The 25,690-nt window shown below is 34.2% G+C and overlaps 1 protein-coding gene across 1 annotated transcript in view; it reads left to right on the plus strand.

Annotated features, from left to right (window-relative positions):
* The window catches only part of LOC150099669 (putative phosphatidate phosphatase), a 109,677-nt gene that overhangs the window by 13,794 nt on the left and 70,193 nt on the right, over positions 1-25,690 (plus strand). Inside the window, exon 3 of the mRNA XM_090403587.1 lies at positions 7,772-8,082. Within this exon, the coding sequence (XP_090259713.1) occupies positions 7,772-8,082 (311 nt within the window). The remainder of the gene's footprint in view (positions 1-7,771; positions 8,083-25,690) is intronic.

Raw genomic sequence — 25,690 nt, forward strand, 5'->3', positions numbered from 1 at the left:
GATATTGAAATTGCAAATGCATCTCAGTTCTTTACTTTACGCAAATGATGTTATATTCTTAATTAAATCCAGTACAGATCTTCTGGATTATCTTACTAAATTGAACAACTGCTGTTATAAATATGGTATGAAAATCCACAATAAAAATACAGTAAAAATAAGCAGAAATATTGAAAATATATCAGAGTGCATCATGAATAAGGACTCTTTAGAACAAGTAAAATATTTCAGCTATTTAGGCACACTTTTTTTTAGTGAAAATGATGACATGAAATTAGACAACAGAATTAGCAAAGCTATTATGGTATGAAGTTAAATGAATAAATTTGTATAAAATAAGAGAGAAATTAGTCAAAACACTAAATTAGCTATATAAAAGAGTGTTCAAAAACCAGTATTAACTTAGGAGTAGAAGATCTTAAATAACATCTTCACATGTGTAAGAGAAAACTAAATAGAATTTATTACTCCTATATATTTTACTCAATATGTCATGAGCCTCATTCGGGGAGATGGTAGAATTATTATTATTTCAGTAACTTCTATCGAGTCAAAAGACTCATCGTGGGAGACCAACTCAACCAGCAACATGTCTATCATAATGAACTTTGAAGTTATTTACACTCCCTGCGTTCACAATGCACTCTGGCAATGCATTCCACTCACCAACCAACAAAAAAAATCTTCTTCTCACATCCTTCTTCACCACATCTTTGTACAACTTTCAGAGATAGCTTCTCTTTCTTCCCATCTTAACATCCACTCTTTATATAATTACTTGTGTATTAGTCTGGTAGAATCCCTTAACTTGAAGGTCTCTATCATATCTCTTTTTTTTTCCCTTACCCACCAAACTCTATAATCCACATTCCTTCAAATGCTCTTCATCACCAACACTCCAGAGTCATGATATCACTTTGGTCATTTGTCTTTGCACCCCTCCCCCTCTCTAGTGTTTCCACATCACAATGAAAACCAGACAACCAAATCCGAGTATTGTGCGGTCAGACTAATGCCTTATATAGAGGCTCCACTACCTTCTTATCCCTACATGTCAATGTACTTTTTATCATAGCAGCAATATGACATGTAGTCTTGCAATGTGCCCTTGGAACTTTGGTCCACTGTCTACCATTACCCCACATTCCTGAATCTCATCCACTTTCTGAAGTGCAGCTACACCAATACAGTATGTAGTTTTATATCTCTTTTATAAATGCAAAGTGTTGCATTTATTAATAGTAAAACTGCAACCCCACTCATCTGTCCAAGCTAAAAGTCTGTTCAAATTTTTCTCTACAGGAAGATTTGAACAGACTTATAGCTTTAAGAAAAGACCCTTTATCACAGCATACCTGATTATTCTACCTAACTTTGTATCATCAGCAAACATTTGAAGATCACCAGTCAATCCACATTAAATGTTATTAACAAATAAGTTAAACAGTAGAATCCCAATAACAGAATCCTGAGGCATGCCACTAGTCATCTTCCTTTTCTGAGACACTGCTCAATCATACAAAATCTTTCAGAAATCCAGTCTTTTATCTAATCCTATCATCTGCTACTTATACACCAATCTGCCATGTGTATTCTATGAAATTCCTTTGCAAAGTTTGTGAAAATCATTGTATAGGTAACCCTTGTATAACGCGGTTTCGATATAATGCAGTCTACAAATTGTAGTATCCCTTGTTGAACGCAGTACTTATACAACACGGTTTCGATATAAGAATATAAGACAGTCTACATACTGTAGTAACCCTTTATCTTTTCATATATTTTTCAATGTGCGACTTAAAAATCAAATTTTATCTTCGTTAAATTTGCGTCTGTTCGTATCACACATGTAGTTATAAGTGTAGCGAATTTATATTAGGGGAAATACCATTTAGCACGCATGTACATCAATTGTTTACCATATAAAGTGCTTATTGTTGAAGATTATCTTCCTTTTCTGCCAGGAAAGTGCATTAAAAACCATGTATGTTAATCTCAAGCTGAGCATTTTATTTTTTGGTGAGTTACATACAATATATAATGCTTTTTTTATGTAAAAAATTTATTTTTATAGTAATGGCCACTTAGAGGGCTTTTGCAATATGGTTGAAAACGAAATTAGTGATTTAATTAATGGGGAAATGGATTTAAATGAGGAGGAGCTGGTACAATTAATGGATGACATCGAACCAAATGATGGGAAAAGTTCTACCGAAGATTCTGATTGCGATGAAGATTTAAAGAATTCAGGTTAAAGAAATTAGCAGAAGGATTGAACTTGGCAAGAAAGTTATTTTATGGATAATGATCTCTCAATGGAGCGCTCCGGAAAATTCATGAGACAATTGGATATTTGTTTAGCTTCGTATTATGAACTTAATAAAAACATTGCAGCATAGTGATAAGCGAGGTCTTATTACTGACTTCCTGATAACTAAATCAGCTTAAGTATGCAATGAGAATTATACAAATGATGTCCAAGAGATTTCAAGTGATGATGACGTCCGGCCACTTGTAAATAAAGAACATCTATGAAATGTTCGTTTTGAAGAGAGTGATGACGATTAAAATATACACTTTATTTTATTTTGCCTAAAACATTTATGCATTATGTGCAATGAAGTTTACGTACAATTTATAATATTTTATAATTGTATACCATGCATTTGTTTCATAGTTTATATGTTATCTTAACTTACATGAATTACCTGAGTTAAATAAAAAATATATTTTTGTTGGATATGTCATTGTTTATATAATCTTAAAAAAAAAAACAATTTTGGAAACCTAACCCTATTTTTTCTATGTGATCTGTGTCTCGCATAACGTGATTTATATAACATGGCATTTCTATGGAACCTAACATCCGCGTTATATGAGGGTTACCTGTATATGAATCTCTCTTATCCAACACCATTGTAACTTTATCATAAAATAAATATATTGCTGAAGCAAGACCTGCCCTTCACAAATCCATGATGACCATCATAGAGAATCTTATGTCCATCAACCCAATCCTGCATTTTATTCCTAATCAATTTTTGGTTAGGAATTGATAACAACATTTAAATTTTGAATACAAGCACAAGTCATATGATGTATGTATAATATCACGTCTTGGTTGTGCTGGTGGTAGGAGGAAACACTGTTGGAGTTCAGAGAAATGGTATCATGAAATTCCTGATATATTCCCTCAGGAGGTGTACAGGATCTTATGATAGTACTACATGAAAAGTTACATCATTACAACTTTCTATCAACAATTTTCCTCCAGATTAGCCTGTTATCTGTCAACATTCCAATATTATCAAATCTTATATTTAAGTTCTAAGGCACTTTTTACTATATTAGTTTACCTACATTTTGGTCTTCCTCTGGATCTTTTTCCTGCCATCCTGGCAGAGAACACTTGTTTAGCTAATCTTTCCTCTCCCATTCTGTTTAAATGGCCATACCTGAGATTAGTTTGCTAATGCATTCTTGAATGCCAACAATGTCAAGTTCCTAATATCCTCATTTTTAATATGACACTGCCATTGATGCCATCTGTTCAGTCCCCTAATCCTTCTCAGGACTCTCATGTCTGTGGTCTCCTTATCTACAAATAAGAATTTTATTTCTAACCTAGCTCTCAGATTCATAAGTTAAAATTGGTTTTGAACAGTCTTGTATACAGCTAGTTTAGTGTTTTGACTAATCTCTCTCTTATTCCATATAAATTTATTCAGTTGTCTTCCTACCATACCAGCTGTGTTAATTCTGTAGTCTATTTCCGAATTATGAAGACAGATTGAGGATATGCCAACTACAAAGTTTGATGGATAGAAGATAAAGAGGTAAAATGATTGAAACATTTGATCTGTTGAGAGGTATCACTGTTAGGAAATTCAACTAATTCTGGCAATCAGGGGATTGTTTAAATACTAAGAAGAACTTTGACCAGTAGAGATAAAGAAGCAGTGATTCCATATAAAGTCATCTATAAATTTCATATAAAGTCTTCCCATTCACCACTCCACGAAAAAAAACTGGTCCCCACACCCTGACTAACCCCCCCCCATCTCTTACACAACTTTCATGGATGGTTTCTAGTTCACTATTTGTCATATATTGAAAAATTTCCTTTGTATCAATTTTCTAAAACCCCTTTAATATCTTAAAAGTTTCTATCAAGTCCCCTCTTTTTTCCATCAATTAGTCACTCGTCTGTGAATCTTTTCTACTACCTTCTGGTCCACAAGAAACCCAGGTGACCAAATCCTGCACTGTAGTCAAGATGTGGCTGAATCATAGCCTTATAAACAGGGATAATAACTTCCTTATCTTTACTTGTTAGTGTGTTTTTCAACATTCAAGTAATTCGTTGAGCTGTTTTACCAACTTTTGCAATATGCCCTCTGAACTTTAACTCTTTGTCCACCATCAACGCTAAGTCCTTAGCCTCATCAATTTCTTGCAAACCAATACCATCAATATGATACACCATATGCAACCTCTTTTCAACTCGAAGTGCATAACCTTACATTTTGCAAGATTAAATTGACAATCATTATCCTTTGTCCACAATGCCAATTTATTTAAATGAATAAATTTATTTAAATTAATTATCTAGATCACCTTTATGAACTATTATTTCCTCCAGTTTTGCATCATCAGAAAACAACTGAATATTCCCTCTTAAATCTTTCCCTATGTCATTGATATACAAATTAAAGAGTAGTTGTACTTTTACAGAACCCTGAGGTACTTCACTAGTCACCCTTATTCTCCTAGATTCCACTCCACCATATACTATTCTCTTATGTCTGTTTTTCAACCATTCCCCAATCCATACTACTAGCTTCATATCCATTCCTGTTTTGCTCCAACTTTTATAAGTTGCAAAGTCCAGCAAAATTATGATATAGCTAATTCCTTTTTTCAATTCCACTGTCACTTTATTATCAAATGTAAATAAATTACTGACATGGCCTGCCCTTTACAAAGCTATGCTTCCTATTATAGTGTGCACATCCCTATCCATCCACTGTTGCAGTTTACCTTTAACCAACTTTTCCAGTATTTTAACATCTGATATATTAATTGGTTTGTAGTTTGCTACCTCTGTCTTAGAACCATAAAAATTACATAAAATAGTTGCATTCATGCAACTATTTTATGTAATTTTTATGCAACATAGAACTATTTTACCCTCTTTCTATTCCCCTGGAACCCTGCCACAGCTGAGACTTAGATTGAACAACTTCATCAGAGGCAATGTCAGTTCTCTTGCACATTCATGTAGTACACGTGCTGGCATGCCATCCAGTCCCACTTCTGTGTTCACATTGATATTTTTCAGTATGCTGAACAGCTCCTGTTCATCTATTCTATTTTGACATGCATCACTGTCACATTAGCAACTACAAAATCTCCACCTAGATGATACATCTTTTCAAAATGACCATTCATCAACTCAACTATTTCTTTTACCTCTATCACCTTTCTACTCTGAACATTTTTAAAGTTAGGTGTGCGAAATGTGTAATCATAATCGAAGACTTTAATTATCCAAAAATTGACTGGGTATAATTAAAATCTCATGAGAAAAGTAACACTGAATTTATTGAGCTGTTCAAGACAACTTCCTCAGGTAGCATGTGACAGAAGGAACTTGAGGGGCTAAAGAGTGTGAGATCTGATTATCAGAGGGGATTTCAGTTAAGGATGTAATTGTTCTGCCTCCAGATGGTAACTCTGATCATGCTGTACTGACTTGGGAAGTGCTTAAATTTATAAATGATCCATTCAGAAAAGGTTACATGTTCAATTACAAAGCAGGCGATTTTAAAGTCTTACATTTCAGTCTTTTGAAGTATTATAAAGAGATTATACCACCTAAATCATGGTCTTTCTTTCATCTATGTTCCTTCCACTCTATACTATTTTGGTAACCTTCCAACCTCCCATTCTGTTTAAGTAACCATACTTAGCACCATAAATTAGCCTTGCTCATATTCTTGAATGCTCATGATGAAATCTGTTGATTTTCCTTAATAAACTGAGGAGTATTCTAGGTTCTTGATAGTGATTCCCACATACTACTAAACTTAGATTACCTCTGGGCATGATCTGTTAGAATAAATGATAACAGGATTGATCTCATTGTATTCAGATTTTGTATGCTTTCTAACAACCTTCCTATGGACCCAGGAACGGGGATTTTTTTTGTTATATGTTGCTCCCACCCACAAAAGTTTATTTTGTAAACCTATAGTACATTTTGTTCCGTGGTGGGCTAAGGTGTTTTTTTTTCTATTTTTTTGTATTTTTCATTTATTTATTTATTTTTTTTACATAGTCTGGAAACCCTGCTCTAGAGACCAAACATGGAACTTTTTCAAGTCCCTTCAGGCATCCAATAAGCGGGGTGGTGGTCTCACACCAGAAGATGAGATCATTCATCTTCCACCTAACACAATCACAAACATCCATGCCTATGGCAGGATTCAAACCCGCAGCCTGTTGGTTGAAGAGCAGGTACGCTAATCACTTGGCCAATCAGGCCAGCAATGGTTCTAGATTCCAAAAGTGAGTTTGGTATAACTTCAAGGGCATGTCAAATACTGTTGGAATAAAATTGTGTAAGAAGGGTGGAGCATGTTGAAAAGGCTTAAAGTTGGTCTTTTCAACCTGTTGTTTCACCAGGTGATGACCATTGTCTACTACAGCAATGGCGAACCTATGACACGCGTGTCAGCACTAACACACTTGAGGTTTTCAGGTGACATACCTTGGATGTTGAAAAATATTGGTATTCTGATGAAAAAACTGCAATAAATTGTGTAAGATCACTCTCAGCAAAGGTAGGTTTCGATTCATTGAAAGAATTATATTTTATAGTTAGCCTATTTCTATTTTATTTTGTAGTTAGAGCTAAAGCTCTTCTTTAATTTTCTCTTCTACATACTCTTGTGAAACTATTTTCTGCCTTAAATAATATCAAATCGAAAGGGAGAAATAGATTGAGCAATGATATGAGCGCTGCCTGTGTAGCATTAAAATGTACACACTATAGCACTTCTATAAAGCAACTTTCTTCCAGTACTCAGCAACAGAAAAATCATTAAATGTAATGTAAGTTTGTAATTTCACTTTATTAAATTAATCGTATAATGTGAATTCATAGATTTTATATCAATGTCCTATTAAATAAATAGCCTAATATGATATGTATAGTCACCATCAATGATTATGTAGTTAAATTTATATAAATAGCCTAATATGATATGTATAAGTCACCATCAATGATTATGTAGTTAAATTTATAATGCATGTATGCAAGTGGCACATCAACAACGTCAATATTTAAAAAGATGTTTGACACACCTGGGTAAAAAGGTTCGCCATCACTGGTCTACTACTTCAAGATCTAGTTGGCATTTTGTTTAAGTAAGGAGAATGTTTTTTTTTTTTTTTTTTTTTTTTTTTTGAATACTACTTGTTTGTACTGTTCTCTTAACATCCTCTGATATATAATAATAATTATATATCAGAGGTATGTGAAGAGTTAGAATTAATGGGATAATGGACTCATCCCTTCTTGATTTTTTTTTTTGTAACTAGTTAATAGCGCAATGATAAATAATGGTATAGTAAAGTTAATTTTTAAGAAAGCTGGATTCTTACTTTTGTTAAGAAATTGAGAACCACAAACTCACAGTTAAAAAGAAAAAAATTATATTTTACTTATATACATTTGCTCAGTTTTCATGAAAGTTATTATTTCTAGATGATTACAGTTGAAGTGGCAAATCTGAAGAGGAACATACTCTGTTCAGACCAGTCGGAATATTTGATTGGAAATAAACATATACCAAGAATTGCAAGTAGACTTTATATTACCATAGGATTTTTTCTGTTTGGTGCTTGTCTTTCCCATCTTACTACAGACATTGCTAAGTATACTATAGGGAGATTGAGACCGCACTTCTTGGATGTCTGTCAACTTCCTTACCATTTATACTGCCCAAATTCTAATTCAACATACATTGAAGATTATAAATGTCTAGGCAGTGATAAAAGCAAGATTAGACAGGCAAGGTAAATTATTTTAAATCAACTTATTTAAATATAAATAAATAACTTTTGAGATTAATTAAAGGTTAAAAGATTAACTTGAAAATATATTTGGAATATTTTGTTTCTGTTCTATTCTATTATGTTTTTGTGACATAAGTATACCATCAGTCATTTCTTGATGAATACTCTAACTAGGCATATAGGAGAATATGTTTCTCGTGGAAAGGCTTAGACGTTGGTTATGCATTTTCACTTAATTATTTCAGGAAATTACAACGTACTAGGATATACATTAAAATAAATTTTAATATATTTCTATATTTCGGCAACGTCACGCTGCCATTTTCAAGAACTTAGGTACAAGATACGTGCACGCAGGCACAGTAAAAACAATAAATGAGTAAGAAGAATGAAGCTATTATTTCTCCTAAAGTCCTGATGGTGCCCTCTAGCGGGCGATTGGGCTGAAGGTCTTCTGATGTAGGTTTCCCAAATTTGAGGAAGTCTCATGCAGCCAAATTTGTTGAGGTTAGGCTCGTTTCTTAGAGCTGAAGCTGATTCTGTGGTTAGGGCAGAACGAAACCACATCCTCAACACGTTCTCAGCCAATGGCTACCCCCCCAAAAAATCCAAAAAATATTAAAACCAGTAAACCACAACCCCCCCCCCCCCACAACAAGGATTACTCTAAATCCATCACCATACCTTACATCCGAGGCACCTCAGAAAAAATCACAAAAATCCTAAAAAAACATAACTTAACTTCCTGTTACAAACCATATAAAAAATTGGCATCCCTGATCCGCTCAACAAAAGACCAACCTCCCCCCCTAGACCTACCTGGTGTGTACCAGGTCCCTTGCAGCTGTAAGCTGTCCTACTTCGCCAAACAGGCAGGACAGCAAATATCAGAATTTCAGAACACAAGGACTACATCCGGTTTCACCAATACAGCCACTCTGGTCTTGCTGACCATGCTCTGGATACCTGCCATAGAATACGGTGGAAAAAAGCCAGGATAATACACCGTAGCAAATACAGATATGAAAGGCTTTTCATAGAATCAGCTTCAGCTCTAAGAAACGAACCTAACCTCAACAAATTTGGCTGCATGAGACTTCCTCAAATTTGGGAAACCTACATCAGAAGACCTTCAGCCCAATCGCCCAAGAATACCAACATCGCCCGCTAGAGGACACCATCAGGACTTTAGGAGAAATAATAGCTTCATTCTTCTTACTCATTTATTGTTTTTGCTGTGCCTGCGTGCACGTATCTTGTACCTAAGTTCTTGAAAATGGCAGCGTGACGTTGCCGAAATATAGAAATATATTAAAATTTATTTTAATGTATATCCTAGTACGTTGTAATTTCCTGAAATAATTAAGTGAAAATAGGAGAATATGATAGTGCTACACAGTGGCGTATTTAGGTATTTTCTGCCCCTAGGCCAACAGAAAGTGCTCTCCCCCATATTTAATGAACATGTTGATTTACATGCATAACCTATTTAGATTATAAATTCGTAATATAAATATAATTACAAAAATGAGAGCCCCGGAAATTTCCGCTGCTCCAGGCCTGGGCTTATACAGCCTATACCTAAATATGCCGCTGGTGCTACATAATTAAATTTTTATATTTAGTAGCTTTATGTCACTAGTTCCTCACAAATTATTTGTTATTTCAAATCAGGCCCCAACATTTTAAAGTCTTACATTTCAGTCTTTTGAGGTATTATAGAGTGATCATACCACTTAAATCATGGTCTTTCCTTCATCTATTTTCCTTCCACCCTATACTATTTTGTAACTTTCTCTCCTCCCATTCTGTTTAAGTAACCATACTTAGCACCATAAATTAGCCTTGCTCATATTCTTGAATGCTCATGATGAATCTGTTGATTTTCCTTAATTTTCCTCTGACCTCTAAATATGTGTGGTTTCTAGACTTCAGTCAGTTATAATTTCTAATCCAATTTTCTGCAAGATTGAATAATTAAAATCAGTTTAAATAATGTGTTTTATACTGCTAGTTTAGTGTTTTAGCTAATTTCTCTCTTATTCCATATAAAATTATCCAGTTGACTCCACAATACCTGCTCTGCTTATTATATTATTACTAAATTTAATTTGCTATCTAAACTAAAAATTGTGCCTAAAATATCAAAATGTTTCATTTGTTCATCCTCCATAGAAAGCAGATGATCTTTCTATATTTCTTGCCTTTTTTTTATAGTAGTTCAATGAAGTTTGAGTCCTTCTGGTTTATTTAGAAGCATAAGATCATCACTTCATAAACATAAATCATTGTTCAATGTCTCCAATTTTGCTATCCACTTCAGTTCCCTTTTTCTTTATAATGTGATTCATGTAGATTATGGATGAAAGTGTAGTATGCATAAATTAAAGTTGCCAAGAAATTACATTCTTGATTTAATCCTTTACCCAAGTGTAAGCAAACAATATTTGCATGTGAAGCATCTTCACAACTGGGCTACTTGTATATAGAGGTTAACGACTTCACATCAATTACCTTAGTATCCTATAATGAAAAGCACACATCCTTTCAGACATGTATAATGTAATATACACATCCGAAGTATCAGGAGTTGAACTGAAAAGTATTGTTTACTATGAAAAATAATACTAAGCTTTCTGGAGGCTAAAAGTTATGGATGTGATGTGTTTGTGCTAGGAGAAGCCAGAAGTGAATGTCAACTCAAAAAGAGAAAACTGATCATGGTTGGTGAGCAGAATATTGTCATGAGTAAGGGAGAGTGAAATGTGGTAAATTTTCTCCTGGAAATGAGACAGGATTGAGTTTTGGTGGCATTAAAACTCACCAGATTATCCTAACCTCACTTGATAATGGCAAGGAGATTGGTGTATAAGGCAACGGTTAAAGATCTTGGAACCTGAATCACTTAAGTAATGAAAAGTTTGTAAATGAAGTGGAATGGAGAGTACTGTTACCTGCAATTTTGAATAGGATTGAATGTCAGAGAGAGAGAGATCATTGATGTATATGAGGAAGAGTAGGGCAAAATACAGAGCCCTAGAGTATTCCAGCATTGATGGAAAAAAAATCTAATGAAAGGAAACCATTTGCCGTGATTTGTACTGAACACCTGATAGGAAGCTGGTAGTCCTCACAAAGGATGGGAGGAATACCATAAGTTTCTCCAAACTTTTCCATGATTTGCATCCAAAGGTAATGATGTTGACTCGGAGATCTATTGTGGAATGAGAATGGTGGAATCCATATTGGTGATTAATAAGTAATTGGTGAGTCTCCAAGTAGTGAAGTGGTTGACTGTCGATGACCTTTTCCATTATTTTTTGAGGGTATTAAGGTCAGAGCAATAGGACAGTAGTTTGATGGTTGACTTATCTCCATTTTTGTGAATAGGCTGGATAAAAGCTTGCTTCCAAACTGTTGGATAGATGCCAGATGAGTATGACAGCTTATAGAGATGATACAAAGTTGATGTTATTTCTGAAGTACACGATTTTTGTGTCGAGAAATTGTGATGAGTCATCTCCTTTTTCCGACCCAACATAAGGTTATCTCAGAAGGAGTGGATAAGGACATATTTATGCCTCCAAATAGAAAAAGTGCCTAGTAATGACCCAAGAACATGTATACATTCAGATTTTGTATATTCTAAGCAATGTTAAAGTATCCCATAAACTAAATAGAAAATGATTGTATATTTATTAAGGCAGATAATCATGTATAAATTGCAAAAAGATGTGTACAAGCTAATAATAGTTTTAGGCCATGCCAAAGACAGTTCGTGGCTACGGTATCCAATCGGCATCCGCCGTATGTATGACGACACCACCGAGTGAGGGCGCTGTTTTGTAGTATATAGGTTTCGGTAGGGATTTGAATCGCTCTCTTTTCTTCTCGTTTCATTGGTACTTGGTTTGCTGTTCGGAAAGCTGCATAGTTGTGAATAGCTTGCCGACATGCATAGTGAGAATCTCCCCTTGCCATGTGTGCTACGTGGATCAAAGCTGCAACTATAATGCATCCAGATTCCTAAGAAGAAAGGGCCACTGATGAGTTAACATCAGTGTATAAATCAGTGTAAGAGTGTTTCGTTTCGTGTGGAACAAAAGAATAGCGAAGCCGCCATTAAAGAAAGTACAGTAAGGTGATCCGAATATCCAGATAAAGCAAAACGGTAAGCAGAAATCTTTTCATATTAATATCGGAGTAACCGTGGAGTAAGGAGAACTGAACTTTAAGAAAACAGCTCATTTTCGTGCAGTGTTACAAGAACTGTCTGCATTTTGGACATTTTGTCTATATCTAAGGAAAAGGCATCTTAGGCTTGAGCCGAGTAGGAGACCGAGGCTACGAACTGTTTGTGTCTAAAGGACAATAATGTTATACTGTTAAAACCTAATTGAATGCTAACTAAAATTTTGGGGGAAGATTAAGTCTAAAATATAAGAAGGAGCATTGCCTCAAGGAATCTATGTCAGAGGTATAGAATTGACTTGTATATATGTGTAATTTGCATGTGTGATAGAAAATAGGTAATTTTCTATCACACATATATGTTGTCAGAGTCTGAGGATAGTTATATATAGAAGTGAAGGATTTGTGTTAATATAAAGGATTACAGTGTAGAAATTTTGGATGTGTTAAATTAAGAAAAGGAGGGAACCCAGACTCTATTTTAATTAAAGGTTTAACTAACATGTATCTTTATGTTTTGTGCTAAAATAAACGTATTTCTTTATGTGTAAATCAAATGAGTTTGTCATGTTTTCTGTGGATTGAATTACCGTTTGGAAAATTACGAACCGTGTATAAAAGGGGAATACACTAGTAATATTAGAAACAGGACCACGACTGCATACTTCATGATCCCTGCATTTTCTTTCTAAGTAATCTTGGATAGCATATCAGAATTAGTTGCCGGCTGGCGCAGTCATTAACTAATATAAATTTTGTCGGCAAACGAATTGACTGATAATTAAATAATAACTAAATTAAGAATAAGAGATAAGACAAGAAGTCGAAGATATAACACGATCTTCTAGTACAACTGGAGGAATACCATCAGGGGCTGGGAGACTTGTGTCATGGCTACTGAGTATTTTTCTGATCTTCTAAAAAGATCAGAGGAGGCACACTTTGAGTAGATTGTAGAAGAGTTGGATGAGATTTGCTTTAGCCATCTAAACAAGAGCTAGAGGAAAAGACTGATGCCAAGAGGTCTGTCTTATTTTTAGAGATGCTACCATTATTACATCAGGATGTGAGAGAAATAGAAACATGGAAGGGTAGATGTTATGTCGCATAACCTTGGCAAAAGACCTGAGGGCTCAACTGTCATTTGAGCAGGAGGTTATTTTCTTGCAATTACAGCCTGTAATGTAACCTGAGTAAGAGGTTGGAGTTTTTGCCTGGAGCCATTTCACATACACTGAAATTTTGATTGGGACAGCTTTAGCATTGGAGAACCAGAGTGTGGATAAGGATCAGGGGTTTTTTTGAGTTGATCTTAAGGCATTTATCCTAGCAAGAATAAGGTCAATTATTAGATCACATCAAGTGCCAGAATCAGAAGAGCAGTATTGGAGCAATAATCAAATCATGGCAATGCATAAAAATTCTGATGGTCATCCCTATTGGCACAGTTCTAGTGCCATGCGATATGAGGATATGAGTCTGATTAACTGTGAGAAGGACAATCTGTAGAAAAGAAAACATGGATAGTGCTATGGTCAGACTTGCCAAGTGGAGAGCTGATATCAATTGTGTATTTTGGAGGGAGAGCTAATTAAGGAAAGGTGTAGAGTATTGGAAGAATGATGAACATTATTTGAAATTCTGGTGTGGAGAAAAATTTGTGTTAAGTCATTACTGATAGCATACAGTAATGACTTAACACATTGAAATTGTTATGGACATTGAAATTTCCAAGGAGTATTATTTCACTGTTGGAGAAACATTTTAATATAACTTTAAGTACATGGAATGTTATACCACATAACATTTTAATAACATAGAATATCATGTTTTATTTAAAAGTATCACTTATTTTTTCTTGGTAATACCATTTATGCAAACATAGTTAATTCCTTCTCTGCTGGCTTTCCCTTTTTCATTGAGGTGTCTAGTGTGAATATATCTCTTCTATTTCTCTTAAACTTGGTGTTTTTCTGGTAGTTGTCTTTTCACTCTTTACTGTAGTTTCTAGTGGTGTCTTGCTTAACTGGACATTCCTTCAGATGACATGTTGTATCTTAATGTTTGTGTGTGGTATAAGTCAGCATAGAATGCAGTTTGGTTAGCTAAGTCCTGAATGGGCCACTGGATCCTCATTTGTTCAGTATTATCAAGCTAGATAACTAATATTGTATATGTGTGGGAGATGTATTTTTGTAAGGGAATAAGTATATTCCCTCACACTCTGAGTGATTGAACTCTTAAATTCAAAACAAAAAAGAAATACCTGATGCTGAAATCTAAATATGGCTTGCACATGAATTCATATCCCATATGTAATTTAACCTCTTAAATTAATCTTTTTAATTCCTTTAATTAAGAGATTGAGTTTTCACATGCTTTATAACCAAAATCAAAATCTTTAATTTACAAATATCACAAATATCTACATCATATCAACTATGCAAGTGACATTGTATTTTCTTCAAACTAAAACTTCAAACAACATGAAAAACTGTAGAAACATGCTTCCTTTTCATTTTCATTAACTAACAAGTTATGTTATATGGATAAAACTTTTGCAATTTCAGTCCCTTGCTTCCTACAGAAACTTTTATCTTGAATTCACACAGGAGAAAGACTAATACAGCAGCTGCTCTGCATATAACAGCAACATAAGTCAAATTCTTCTTGCATCCTAAAATTATAGAACACTGAAAAAAAAACCTATATTCTTTTCAACCAATGCACTTCATTAACTTCACTTTCTATATGAAAGTAGCAGCAGCAAGCTCCATTGAATAAGCTGCTGAAAACTTATCAACAGTTTTATCACTTCAAAACAACAACTTTGGCTTCTGTATAAAAGCTAAAGAAATAACTAAAACATGAAACATAAAACTGCCTTTAAATAAATACAGAAGGCTACAACAAACTCCACTGAATAAATTTCTAAAAACATATCAACAGTTTCTTCTCTTTAAAATAAATTTACTTTCTGTGTGAAAGTTTCAACACACTTTATTGAATAAATTACTTAGAACCATATCAGTAGTTTTATCACTTCAGAACAACTTTGTCTTCTATGAAAACTTCTAGAGAAATAACTAAAACCATTTCAATAACTTTTAATAACTGAGGATGTCCTCACTGTCTTCCATTTCTAACTCCTCTTCTAATTTTGTTCAGTCTTCATATATAGAAGACACAGAAACTCCACAGCCCCCCCCCCCATGCTCTTTTCCTACTTCCAAATAGCTTAATGCCTAACGTTTCATCATATTGTTTTCTCTTTCATGCATGCTTGGAAATAAATTAGAGCAAGTTTTGTTCCAGTCCACTATTGTGTGCTGCCATTACTGCTTTCAGTGCTGTACTTGAAGAAAAAATAAGTTAAATTAAAGATACCAAGAAATTATGTACTCGGTTTAATCTTTTATCCAAGTGTAAGCAAACAAAGTTTGTGCCTGAAGTATTTTCAGGACTGGGGCAACTCATGGTCGAGGTGGTATGACTTCACATCACTTGCTTTAGTATCCCATAATGTAAAGTACATCTCCTTGTGGACACGTGTAATGCTATACATTATGGGAAGGGTCACTACCCAAACCGGTTTTGACCATTATTGAGGTCTCATCAGTGGGATCCAGACCCAGAGGTAATACCAAGGTTGAAGTAATGCAGAAGTCATATTTTTGTATACGAGTTACCAAAAGGTGTCCTGGCTTCCACTGATGAGACCTCGATAAAGGTCGAAACCTGTCTGGGTAGTGACCCTTAGCATAATGCATAGCATTATACATGTCTGCAAGGAGATGTGCTTTACATTATGGGATACTAAGGCAAGTGATGTGAAGTCATACCACCTTTACCACAAGTTGCTCCTTTACCCAAGTTGTTTAATCCTTTACCCAAGTTGCTCCGGTCCTGAAAAATATTTCAGGTGCAAACTTGGTTTGCTTACACTTGGATAAAGGATTAAACCAAGTACCATATATTAGGCGATACTTTTTTCTAAAATTTTTAGAACAAAAATTGGGGGTCGTCTAATACACGGGGAGTAACTGGTTGAGAGACCCAAGGTTGTGTGGCAAAACTGTCAGTACCTTGTCTCTGCGAACAGGCTTCTGCCAATCACTGGCTTTTATTAACTCTGTCGATTGATGGCATTAACAGTTGATTCTGAATAAACCAATCAGAACTTTGAAAGCATTCATATATATGCAACTCGTTGGCGGGGTAAGTTAATGCATTAACAATATTTTGAGCACTAGTCTATAAAAGGGTCCGAAAATGAAAAAAAACAATTGTCATATTCTTCAAAATTCAAGTTAAAAGTCATCAGTTACACAAAAGAACATGGAAATAAAGTTTCAGAGAGACAGTTTGGGCCTCCTCCCCACTGAGTGTGTGATTAGACAGTGGAGAAAACAGAAAGAACAACTACTCGAGATGCCAAAAGAGAAGAGGGGCCTTAAGAGGAAAATCAGCAGAATGGCCAAACTTAGAGCAGAGGCTTAAGACTTGGATTATGGAGCAGAGCTAGAGTGAAATATGTGTGTCAACCAAGCTTATTCAATATGAGGCAAAAAGGTTTGCAAGACGATGTAAAACTTCAGAAAAAATATGCTTTTGAACCAAGTCAGATTGTAAACATGTTTGAGGTGCCTCTCAATTTTGATGTGCCTTCCAACAGAACTGTTGATATGAAAAGGATCCAAACAGTGGCAATCAAAACAAATGATCATGAAAAGGCATACTATACTGCTGTCCATTCATGCTGTGCAGATGGTACCAAACTACCTCCTATGCTCATTTTTAAGAGGAAAACGTATCCTAAAGAGAGTATACCACATGCCGTTCTTGTCCAAGTTCATGCGAACGGCTGGATGAATGAAGAGATCATGGTTATTTGGTTTGCAAAGATTTGGTCCAGAAGACCTGGAGGGCTCTTGAAGAGGCCAGCTCTGCTCGTGTTTGATCAGTTCCGAGCACATTTAACAGAAAAGACAAAAAGGGTTGGATTTGCGAACACAGCTGGTAGTTATTCCTGGTGGACTTATAGGTCAGCTACAGCCAATAGATATTTCTATCAACAAGCCATGCAAAGCTCTGATGAAAGAAGAATGGAATAAATGGATGCAAAAAGCAGGTAATAACTTGACACCAACAGGAAGAGTGAAAAAAAACCAACCATTACTGACATATGCAAATGGGTCGTAAACTCATGGAATGGAGTCAAGCAAGAGGTGGTTGTGAAACCCTTGTGGAATTAGCAATGCCATGGATAGAACCGAGGATGATCTCATATATATATATATATATATATATATATATATATATATATATATATGAAATTGCAAGTCATTCTTCAAACAAACAAGTTGTTTGTTTTATACAGCTGTCTGAAGCAAAAGTATTGTCTGTATCCCTAGAAAAATGAATAAAATTGAGTATCGTGCAGTTATAAAACACTTTGTAAAAGAAGGTTTAATGCCAAAAGAAATTCATTCAAAGTTCATAAAAGTTTATGGGCACTCTTCTCCTTCATTTTTGACAATTAAGAAATGGGCTGCCGAATTGAAACATGGCCATACCAGCCTTGAAGATGATCCACGTGAAGGACATCCAAAAAGTATAACAACACCAGAAATCATTGATCAAGTGCACAATATGGTATTGGATGACTGGTGACTCAAAATGCGTGAAACGGCTGACACTATAGGCATTGCATAAAAAAACATGCAGGATATATTTTGAATGAAGAATTGCAAATGAAAAAGCTTTGCACAAGATGGGTGCCACACTTGCTCACAGCAGATCAAAAATGCACTTGCATGAAAATCTTAACAGTGCTTGGAGCATTTTAACAAGAAGAAAACTGATTTTGTGTGTCAATTTTGTACGATGGATGAGACTTCGATTCACCATTACATACCATAATCCAAACAGCAGTCAAAACAGTCGACAGAAGCTGGTTTTTCAGCGCCAAAGAAGACAAAGTCGGTTCCAGCAGGAAAGGTCATGGCATCAGTGTTTTGAGAGCATTTTGTTTATTAATTATCTTGAAAAGGGTAAAACAATAACCGGGGAATATTACTCTGATCTTTTAACCAGACTAGACAAAAAAATTTGTGAGAAAAGACCCGTTTGCAGAAGAAAAAAAATTAATCTTTCATCAGGGCAATGCACCTGCCCACAAAGGTGTTTTGGCAATGGGAAAATTAAGGGATCTGCACTATGAATCGTTGAAACATTCACCCTATTCTCCAGATTTGGCTCCCTCTGACTTCTGTCTCTACCCAAAACTAAAACTTTTCTTCAAATCAAGAGGTGATTGCAGCTGTAAAGAGATATTTTGCAGATCTTGCTGAGAACCACTACAGGGATGGGATAATGGTGCTTCAGCATTGCATTAATAATTGTATTAGTCTTAATGGAGATTATGTTGAAAAATAAAAATAGTTTTGAAATTATAAATTCGTTTTTTCATTCTTAGGCAAAGAACTTTTCATACTACCCTCATAATTTCAAAATGAAACAAATGCAGTTGATAATATTTTTTCCTTTATGCACTGATGTAAGTTTATTTAATCATTCTACCAATGTGAATTACAGTGGAAACTTTCGTTTCCCTCATCACTATAATATTTCATAAGCAATATTTCTCTACATGCAAATGGCATCGACATTTCAAACTTTTGACAGCTCATTCAAAATCAAAGTAATGCTCTAATAACTAATTTTAACAAATTTATTTTACAGCTAAGCAAGACTTCAGTAGCCAAAGATAAAAAAAACAAATATTTCAAAACACCTTTTGTTTTACAATTGAATTATTAACTTTTTTAACTTTAAATTCAATTCATTTAATTTTTTTTTAACTTGTGAGATATCTGAATTTTAATACAGATGTCTTACAATGGTCCACCCTAAGAATGAAAAAACTATTTATTGTTTTTTACTAACAAAACACACAAGTTCCCTTATTAGTTTAGAAGATGGTCTTAGAGAATAATTATTAAAATAGCTCTGCATTTATAGGAATGCTCATCATCAATTTCACTGTTGTCCTTCATGACCATTCCATTTAGACTTAGGTGAAATCATAGAATTTTTTGTCACCTGTTCATTCATTAATGAGGAGCCTGTCGAAAATGTGCTATAATTGGATATTTAACATCTACAATCTTATATGTCACAGGAGACATTCTTTTTAAAACTTTATGGTCCAGATACTCTTTCTCTCCTAATTTATCTTTTTTTCTTTGATCATGTCTGTCTTGAAGGAAGACCAGGTCACCTACTTCTAACACTCTTTCACTTCTATACCAATTTAATGTCTATTTATCCTTTTTATGTGTAGATTCACTATTCTACTTTTGGGTTTTCTTCATGTTTATCCATTTCTAGGAAAGTTCCAATGGCATTATACTTGTCTTAAACTGAATGGGATCTACATATGTAGTCTTATGCTTGCTTTTATTATCTGCATCAGCTCTGGAAAGACAGTCAGCAACTAGACTTTGTGTACCAGGTAAAGAGGATACATTGAAGGCATATTCTTGAACTTCCAAGCCTATCTGATAATTCTTTGGTTTTTTATCCTTGGTATTATTCAAGAATGTCAGAAGCTTATGGTCTGACTTCAGCTTAGCTTTCTAAGAGAATAAATTAGCACTAATCCTATTTCTCTATTGTGGAATATTTCCTCTATGAGCTATTAAGTTTCCTACTAAGGAATGCTACAGGCTTCAACTTACTCCACTATAATTTGCCACTATAAATTGCCAGCCTGGTTGGCCAAGTGGTTAGCATATCCACTCTCCAGACAAAAGGCTGCGGGTTCGAATCCCACCATGGGCATGAATGTTTATGATTGTCTGTGGAAATACTAGTGGTGATGGGCGGTAGATGGCATTAGTGTAGTTACAGTTGGTAGATTTGAGTGGCGTAGACAGAGTTGTAGAGTAAGTGCCTTCCCTTGATGAGTCTGGACTCCCTGGAGGTGTAATGTAATAATAATAATATAACTGCTATACAGTTCTGTGAAAGCATCAGTTGAAATATAAACTTAGATCCTAACTTGGATCATCAAAACAGGCAGGTTTGTCAAAATAGACTTAAGATCATCAAACGCCTTTTTCTTTTTTTTTTAAGATCAGTAAGAGGACTAAGTTAGATTTAACAATTTGCGATAAAACGCCTATAATACTTTACCATTCCTACTAACTTTCTAATTTGCATTAAGTATGTAGAGTTACTTAGAGAAAGAATTGCCCTAATGTTTTGGTTATCAGGTCTGATACCTTTCTTATCCATAATATTCATCATTATCATCATCAAATTCCTGATATGTACTCTCAAGGGGTGAACAGGATAATTATGATAGTACTACATGACAAGTTTATACCATCTAACTTCTGATTTTTCTTTCAGTAATTTTCCTCCAAATTAATCTGTTATCAGTCAAGAATCCAACATTATCAGATCTTATATTTCTGTCTTTTAAGGTGCTTTTTAGTGTATCCATCTACATCTTGGTCTTCCTCTGGTTCTTTTTTCCTGCCAACCTGGCAAAGAACACTTGTTTTGTTAATCTTTCTCTCCCATTCTGTTTAACCTCCCAAACGGCCAGGACGTCTATAGACGTCCAGCTAAATCTGAATATGATTCAGCCCGCTTGTTGAATAAGAAGTGCAATTTGACCATCATGTCCATTAGAAGATGTGATAAACCCTCAAGCTGAAGAGAACAGTTAATCGAATTATCTCACGTTCATAGCTGCCTCTGTTGCCTATAACAAGAAACGCACTTCCTCGTTCTATGCTGGGTAACTGGATCTTAGTTATATTGGATAGACTAAAAATATCGAAATTATTTATATTTTTGTTTTCTCTTTTTATTGTACAATACAATTTTAATGTCTGGACAAAATAAAGATCCTTGCATAATATCTTCACTTAAATATTGCCTTACTTTAGAGAACCAATTTAATTTTTAATTTTTTTGTGCTAATTTTTTTCTAATCGCTTACTCGACAAAACATTTTCTTTGTTCTCGAATAAATTAATTCACGATAATTATTTGAAATATTATTTTAAAAAAAAGAAAAGAAAAACCGGCTGCTGACGTTCCAGATTATATTATTTTTGTTCGAAATCATCGAAATCGAATAATACTTTACGGATTTCCTTTAATCGACTTTGCTTTATACAGAATAACATGCAATTCTTTAATCATATCACTACATTTTTTCTTTATATAGCAATCTACGGTTCTTTGTACTTTCATTTTCTTTGTTTCCTTGTATAATTGGTCATTACAAAATGAAAATAACAGTAATGATTTAAATTTATATGTATATACTTTCTGCATAATTCAGATATTATATTCCAATTTTTAAAGTAAGCGATACATTTGCTAATATTTTATCATTCAAAATATGTATTGCAAATGTATCAAATGTGAAATTTCATTTCCATATTTTTACAATAGAATTGAACTTTATTTCGCCTGTGATAGTTTACCCCCCCCCTGCTGCATCACTATCACACATGCGAAAACTGTTATGAAACATAGGTACAGTTTTTATTTAATTAGTTATTTTTCTCTAGTAATTGTTCCACATAACTTTAATTTTTCGATACAGAAACTATGTGATGATTATTATAAATCAGAAAATTACATACTATTTCCTGAGTATTATAAATCATGAAATTATGTGATATTCAGTAATAGGCAAAATTAATATTTAAAATCACTGTCATCCTATAAATGCAATATTCAAATGAATGTACTGTTTCCATTTCATCTTGAAGACAAATTTTTAAGTTGCAATTCTTTACACAGAATGATATTTTCAAAGGAATAAAATATAAGAGGAATTGGAATACTCTTTCCAGTTCTGGAACTGGAAAGAGTATTCCAGGTAAAATATTTCACCAAAAAAATGAAAAAAATAATAAAATAAAATTAATAAATATAATATATAAATAATAATGTGAACATTTTCACCTTGCCAACACTCAACATTGATGTGATATGGATTCCAAATTTCTTGTTTCGGAGATACATATATATATTACAAAGTTTTGTAATAAAAATTTCTGCTACAAAAAAGTTTGACAGAATCAACAATATTATTACTACCTTGTTTCTATTTCTCGTGTGGGAGAAAAACGGTAAAATGCCACTCTTATAATTATATCAGATGTTATAATGGCAGAAATAGTAAGAAAAAAATCATTTGCACTTTCTCTTCAAAACACAAAGAAAGAACATTGTAAATTCAGCCAGTGAAAAAGAAAATACTACATATTTTTCTTCTATCTGATTTTTTTTTCTCTTGTACTACAAAGAAGAAATCACTGCATATAACATGGGGTATGCAGGAGGGAAAAAATCTGGAAATTGGTTACATTATAACAAATAGAGAAATCGTGTCAGAAAAAATTATTCACTTAAGATTCTAATATCAGCAGACATGACATTTTCTTCTAGATTATATAACTAAAGTAGCTAAACCTTTGCTACTATTTTACACTAAAATGAATGGGCATGTTCCACAAGTGATTTACATTTGTAACAGTTGTCTTGCAAACGATTTATAAAATAAATTCTCTGAAATATCTGCAGATTGAATAGGTCTATACCCCCCCCCCCCCCAAAAAAAAAAGATTATGAAACAAATATGCACCTTTTCTTTTAAAATAATTCAAATCCTCTTTTTCAAGATAATTGTATCAAATAATTTATAATTTTTCGATAATAAAAGTGAAACTGATCATTATAAATTAAGAAATTATTTTGGCATAAATAATGTATCAACATGTAAAAGAATGTCAGTATTTCTGTTAGGATATCTGTAATCAACAATCGAAAAGGAAACAAGTCATTTGGCAGCAATGGTTGGTCGATTGGTAGAGCCTCTGCTACTAATGGCTCAGTTAAGTAAGTTTGAGCGCGGTTAGTAGTTGGAAGGGGACCAATCGTTCGATGCTGTTGGCACACTCTCCCTCGATGAGTCTTTGGACTCCCTGGAGGTGTCAAATAATAATTCTTGATGTATTCTGCACTACAGCTTGAGGCACTTTAGTGTGACTTTAGTGTTCTCTCTTTTCTTTCTCAATAGCAGTGAGAGTAATCAGCCTTTAGCTTTTCCTCCAGCTAAGAGGATATTACCAAGTATTTCTAAGATGTAGATTATTTCAGAAATAGGAACCAGCAGCAGTAGAATTAGTAATATTTAGATTTTTTTTAAAGAAAAGCAAACAAAAATAATACTATTGAACTTTCTTTTGTGTGGTATGCATATAAACAATTTTGCATGGTGAAAATATTGCATATTATTTCTAAAATTTTAAATTTCAAATAATTTCAGCAGACAGTAGAACAGCTGATTTTAGATTGCAAATAAATAGTACAGAATTAGAAGCTTCACGGTACAACAATCTTATTGCCGTATTTCTTTTGTCAAAACGGTAAAATGAAGTAATAGATTTTGAATGCTGTTTAGAAAAACTTTCAAACCTGTAGAAATTTAGAAGAGTAGTTATGCAACTGAGTTCCAGGAGAGGATAAGGAGAGGGGGGGGGTAAGCATTAGAAAATCTTCAAAATGAATAAAAATTTTGAATCATTCCGTTTATGATATTTTTCATATTATATTTTCAACATATCTACAAGGATATGCACTGGATATTATCGTAATGTGCATAATACAAAATAAATAAATAAAAGATGAAGGCGAAGAATCACTGCTAAAATATCATTGGATATCAATCTTTGATACCAAAAAGACTTACAATCGGAAACCGAGTAATGCAATTTAACATTTGTTGTTCATAAAGACAAAATAAAAAAAAATAGTTTCTAAAACTGAAATGTGAGTATCCATATAATGGTATTTGGCTAGGAACGAATGTAAAAGGACATATTTATTTCAATAAATATTATTAAAAATATAAATATTTGACATAATATTTTCAAAGCAAACATTTGAAAATTCTGAAATTCGAAAAAACTTGTTTCTATATTATAAGTAAAGTGAAAGAACAATCAGTGCAACTTTTCCGGTGCACTGATTTGTAGAATAAAATACACCAAATTTACTATTACTAAATAGATTCATTGCAAAGGCTGATCGGTGGTCATTTCAGGATTGATTATTTTCGCACATCGCAAATTCGTTTCAATTTTTGGGAAGAGACACAATAAGTCATTTGTGAGGCAAAAAAAGTCAGATATCTAAGGACAGTAAAGGAAATTCCAAGCAACACAATAGATGTAAAGACAGGGAGACACAAAGGTCACTCAGTAACAGTTAATCCACTGATGGGTCTAGAGCAGGGATTCTCAACCTATGGTACCCGTACCACTGGTGGTACGTGAGCCACTGCCTTACTGGCACATCTACTACCTTGAATTAAATATAGTGATACGCCACTGGAAAAGGTTGAGAACCCCTGGTCTAGAGAATAGCCGTAACAGGATTAACTGTGGAGGAAGGTAATGGCATGATAAAAGGCAGAATGCTGATGAAGTTTTGATTCATGAAAAAGGTAGGGAGGGCTGACTATTTCATCAACCTCAGCCGGTTGGGGGGTTAAGTGACCATATCATCTGAGATTCACTCTACTAATACATTCCTGAATGATAACAATGGCAAATTCTTTCCTACTGTCCTCATTTTTAATGTGATACTGCCATTGATGCCATCTGTTCACTCTACTAATCTTTCTCAGAACTCTCATATCAACGGTCTCTAGGCTTTGATCAAGTGTTTTATTTCTAACCCAGCTGTCAGATCCATAAGTTAAAATTGGTTTGAACACTGTCTTGTGTACAGCTAATTTAGTGTTTAGACTAATTTCTTTCTTATTCATTTATTAAGCTGATTTCCTACCATACCAGTTTTACTAATTCTCTTGTCTATTTCCATATTTAATTTACCACCTGGGGGTGCTTAAGAGTCAAAGCTGTATAACTGAGAGGAGACCTCCACATCGCCTTTAAAGGAATGCAGAGAAACGACCAGGGCTTCTGACCTAATATCCAATCCTCACCTTCTCGTGGTGCACCCTGTTGGGTATCTATCTGGATACTGAACGAACGAGGATGGGCTGGCAATTTGGGATTTAGCCGACCAAATTGTAATTCTTATTGGCTTAAATGAAATTATAAAATGATGGTACAACATGACAAAATTTCATGCCTGCTGGGGCATCGCCCGGTTAAACAAGGCCCCGTTGTTTTCACCAGGGAACCAGGGTGAACAACGAAAAGTCAGCTACTGGAACAAATCTGGAAAAATCTGAAAAACAAACCAACTCAACATTATCAGAGTTAAAGATTGGTACTATCAACATAAGAAGCCTGAATGGCAAAGAAATGGAGCTAGCTGAGGAATTAGATAAGTACCAGATCGACATAATAGG

The sequence above is a fragment of the Typopeltis vanoorti genome, chromosome 14 (assembly GCF_054136105.1).
Source record: "Typopeltis vanoorti isolate ZY-2024b chromosome 14, IOZ_Tvanoo_1.0, whole genome shotgun sequence".
Classification (NCBI taxonomy): Eukaryota; Metazoa; Arthropoda; class Arachnida; order Uropygi; family Thelyphonidae; genus Typopeltis; species Typopeltis vanoorti.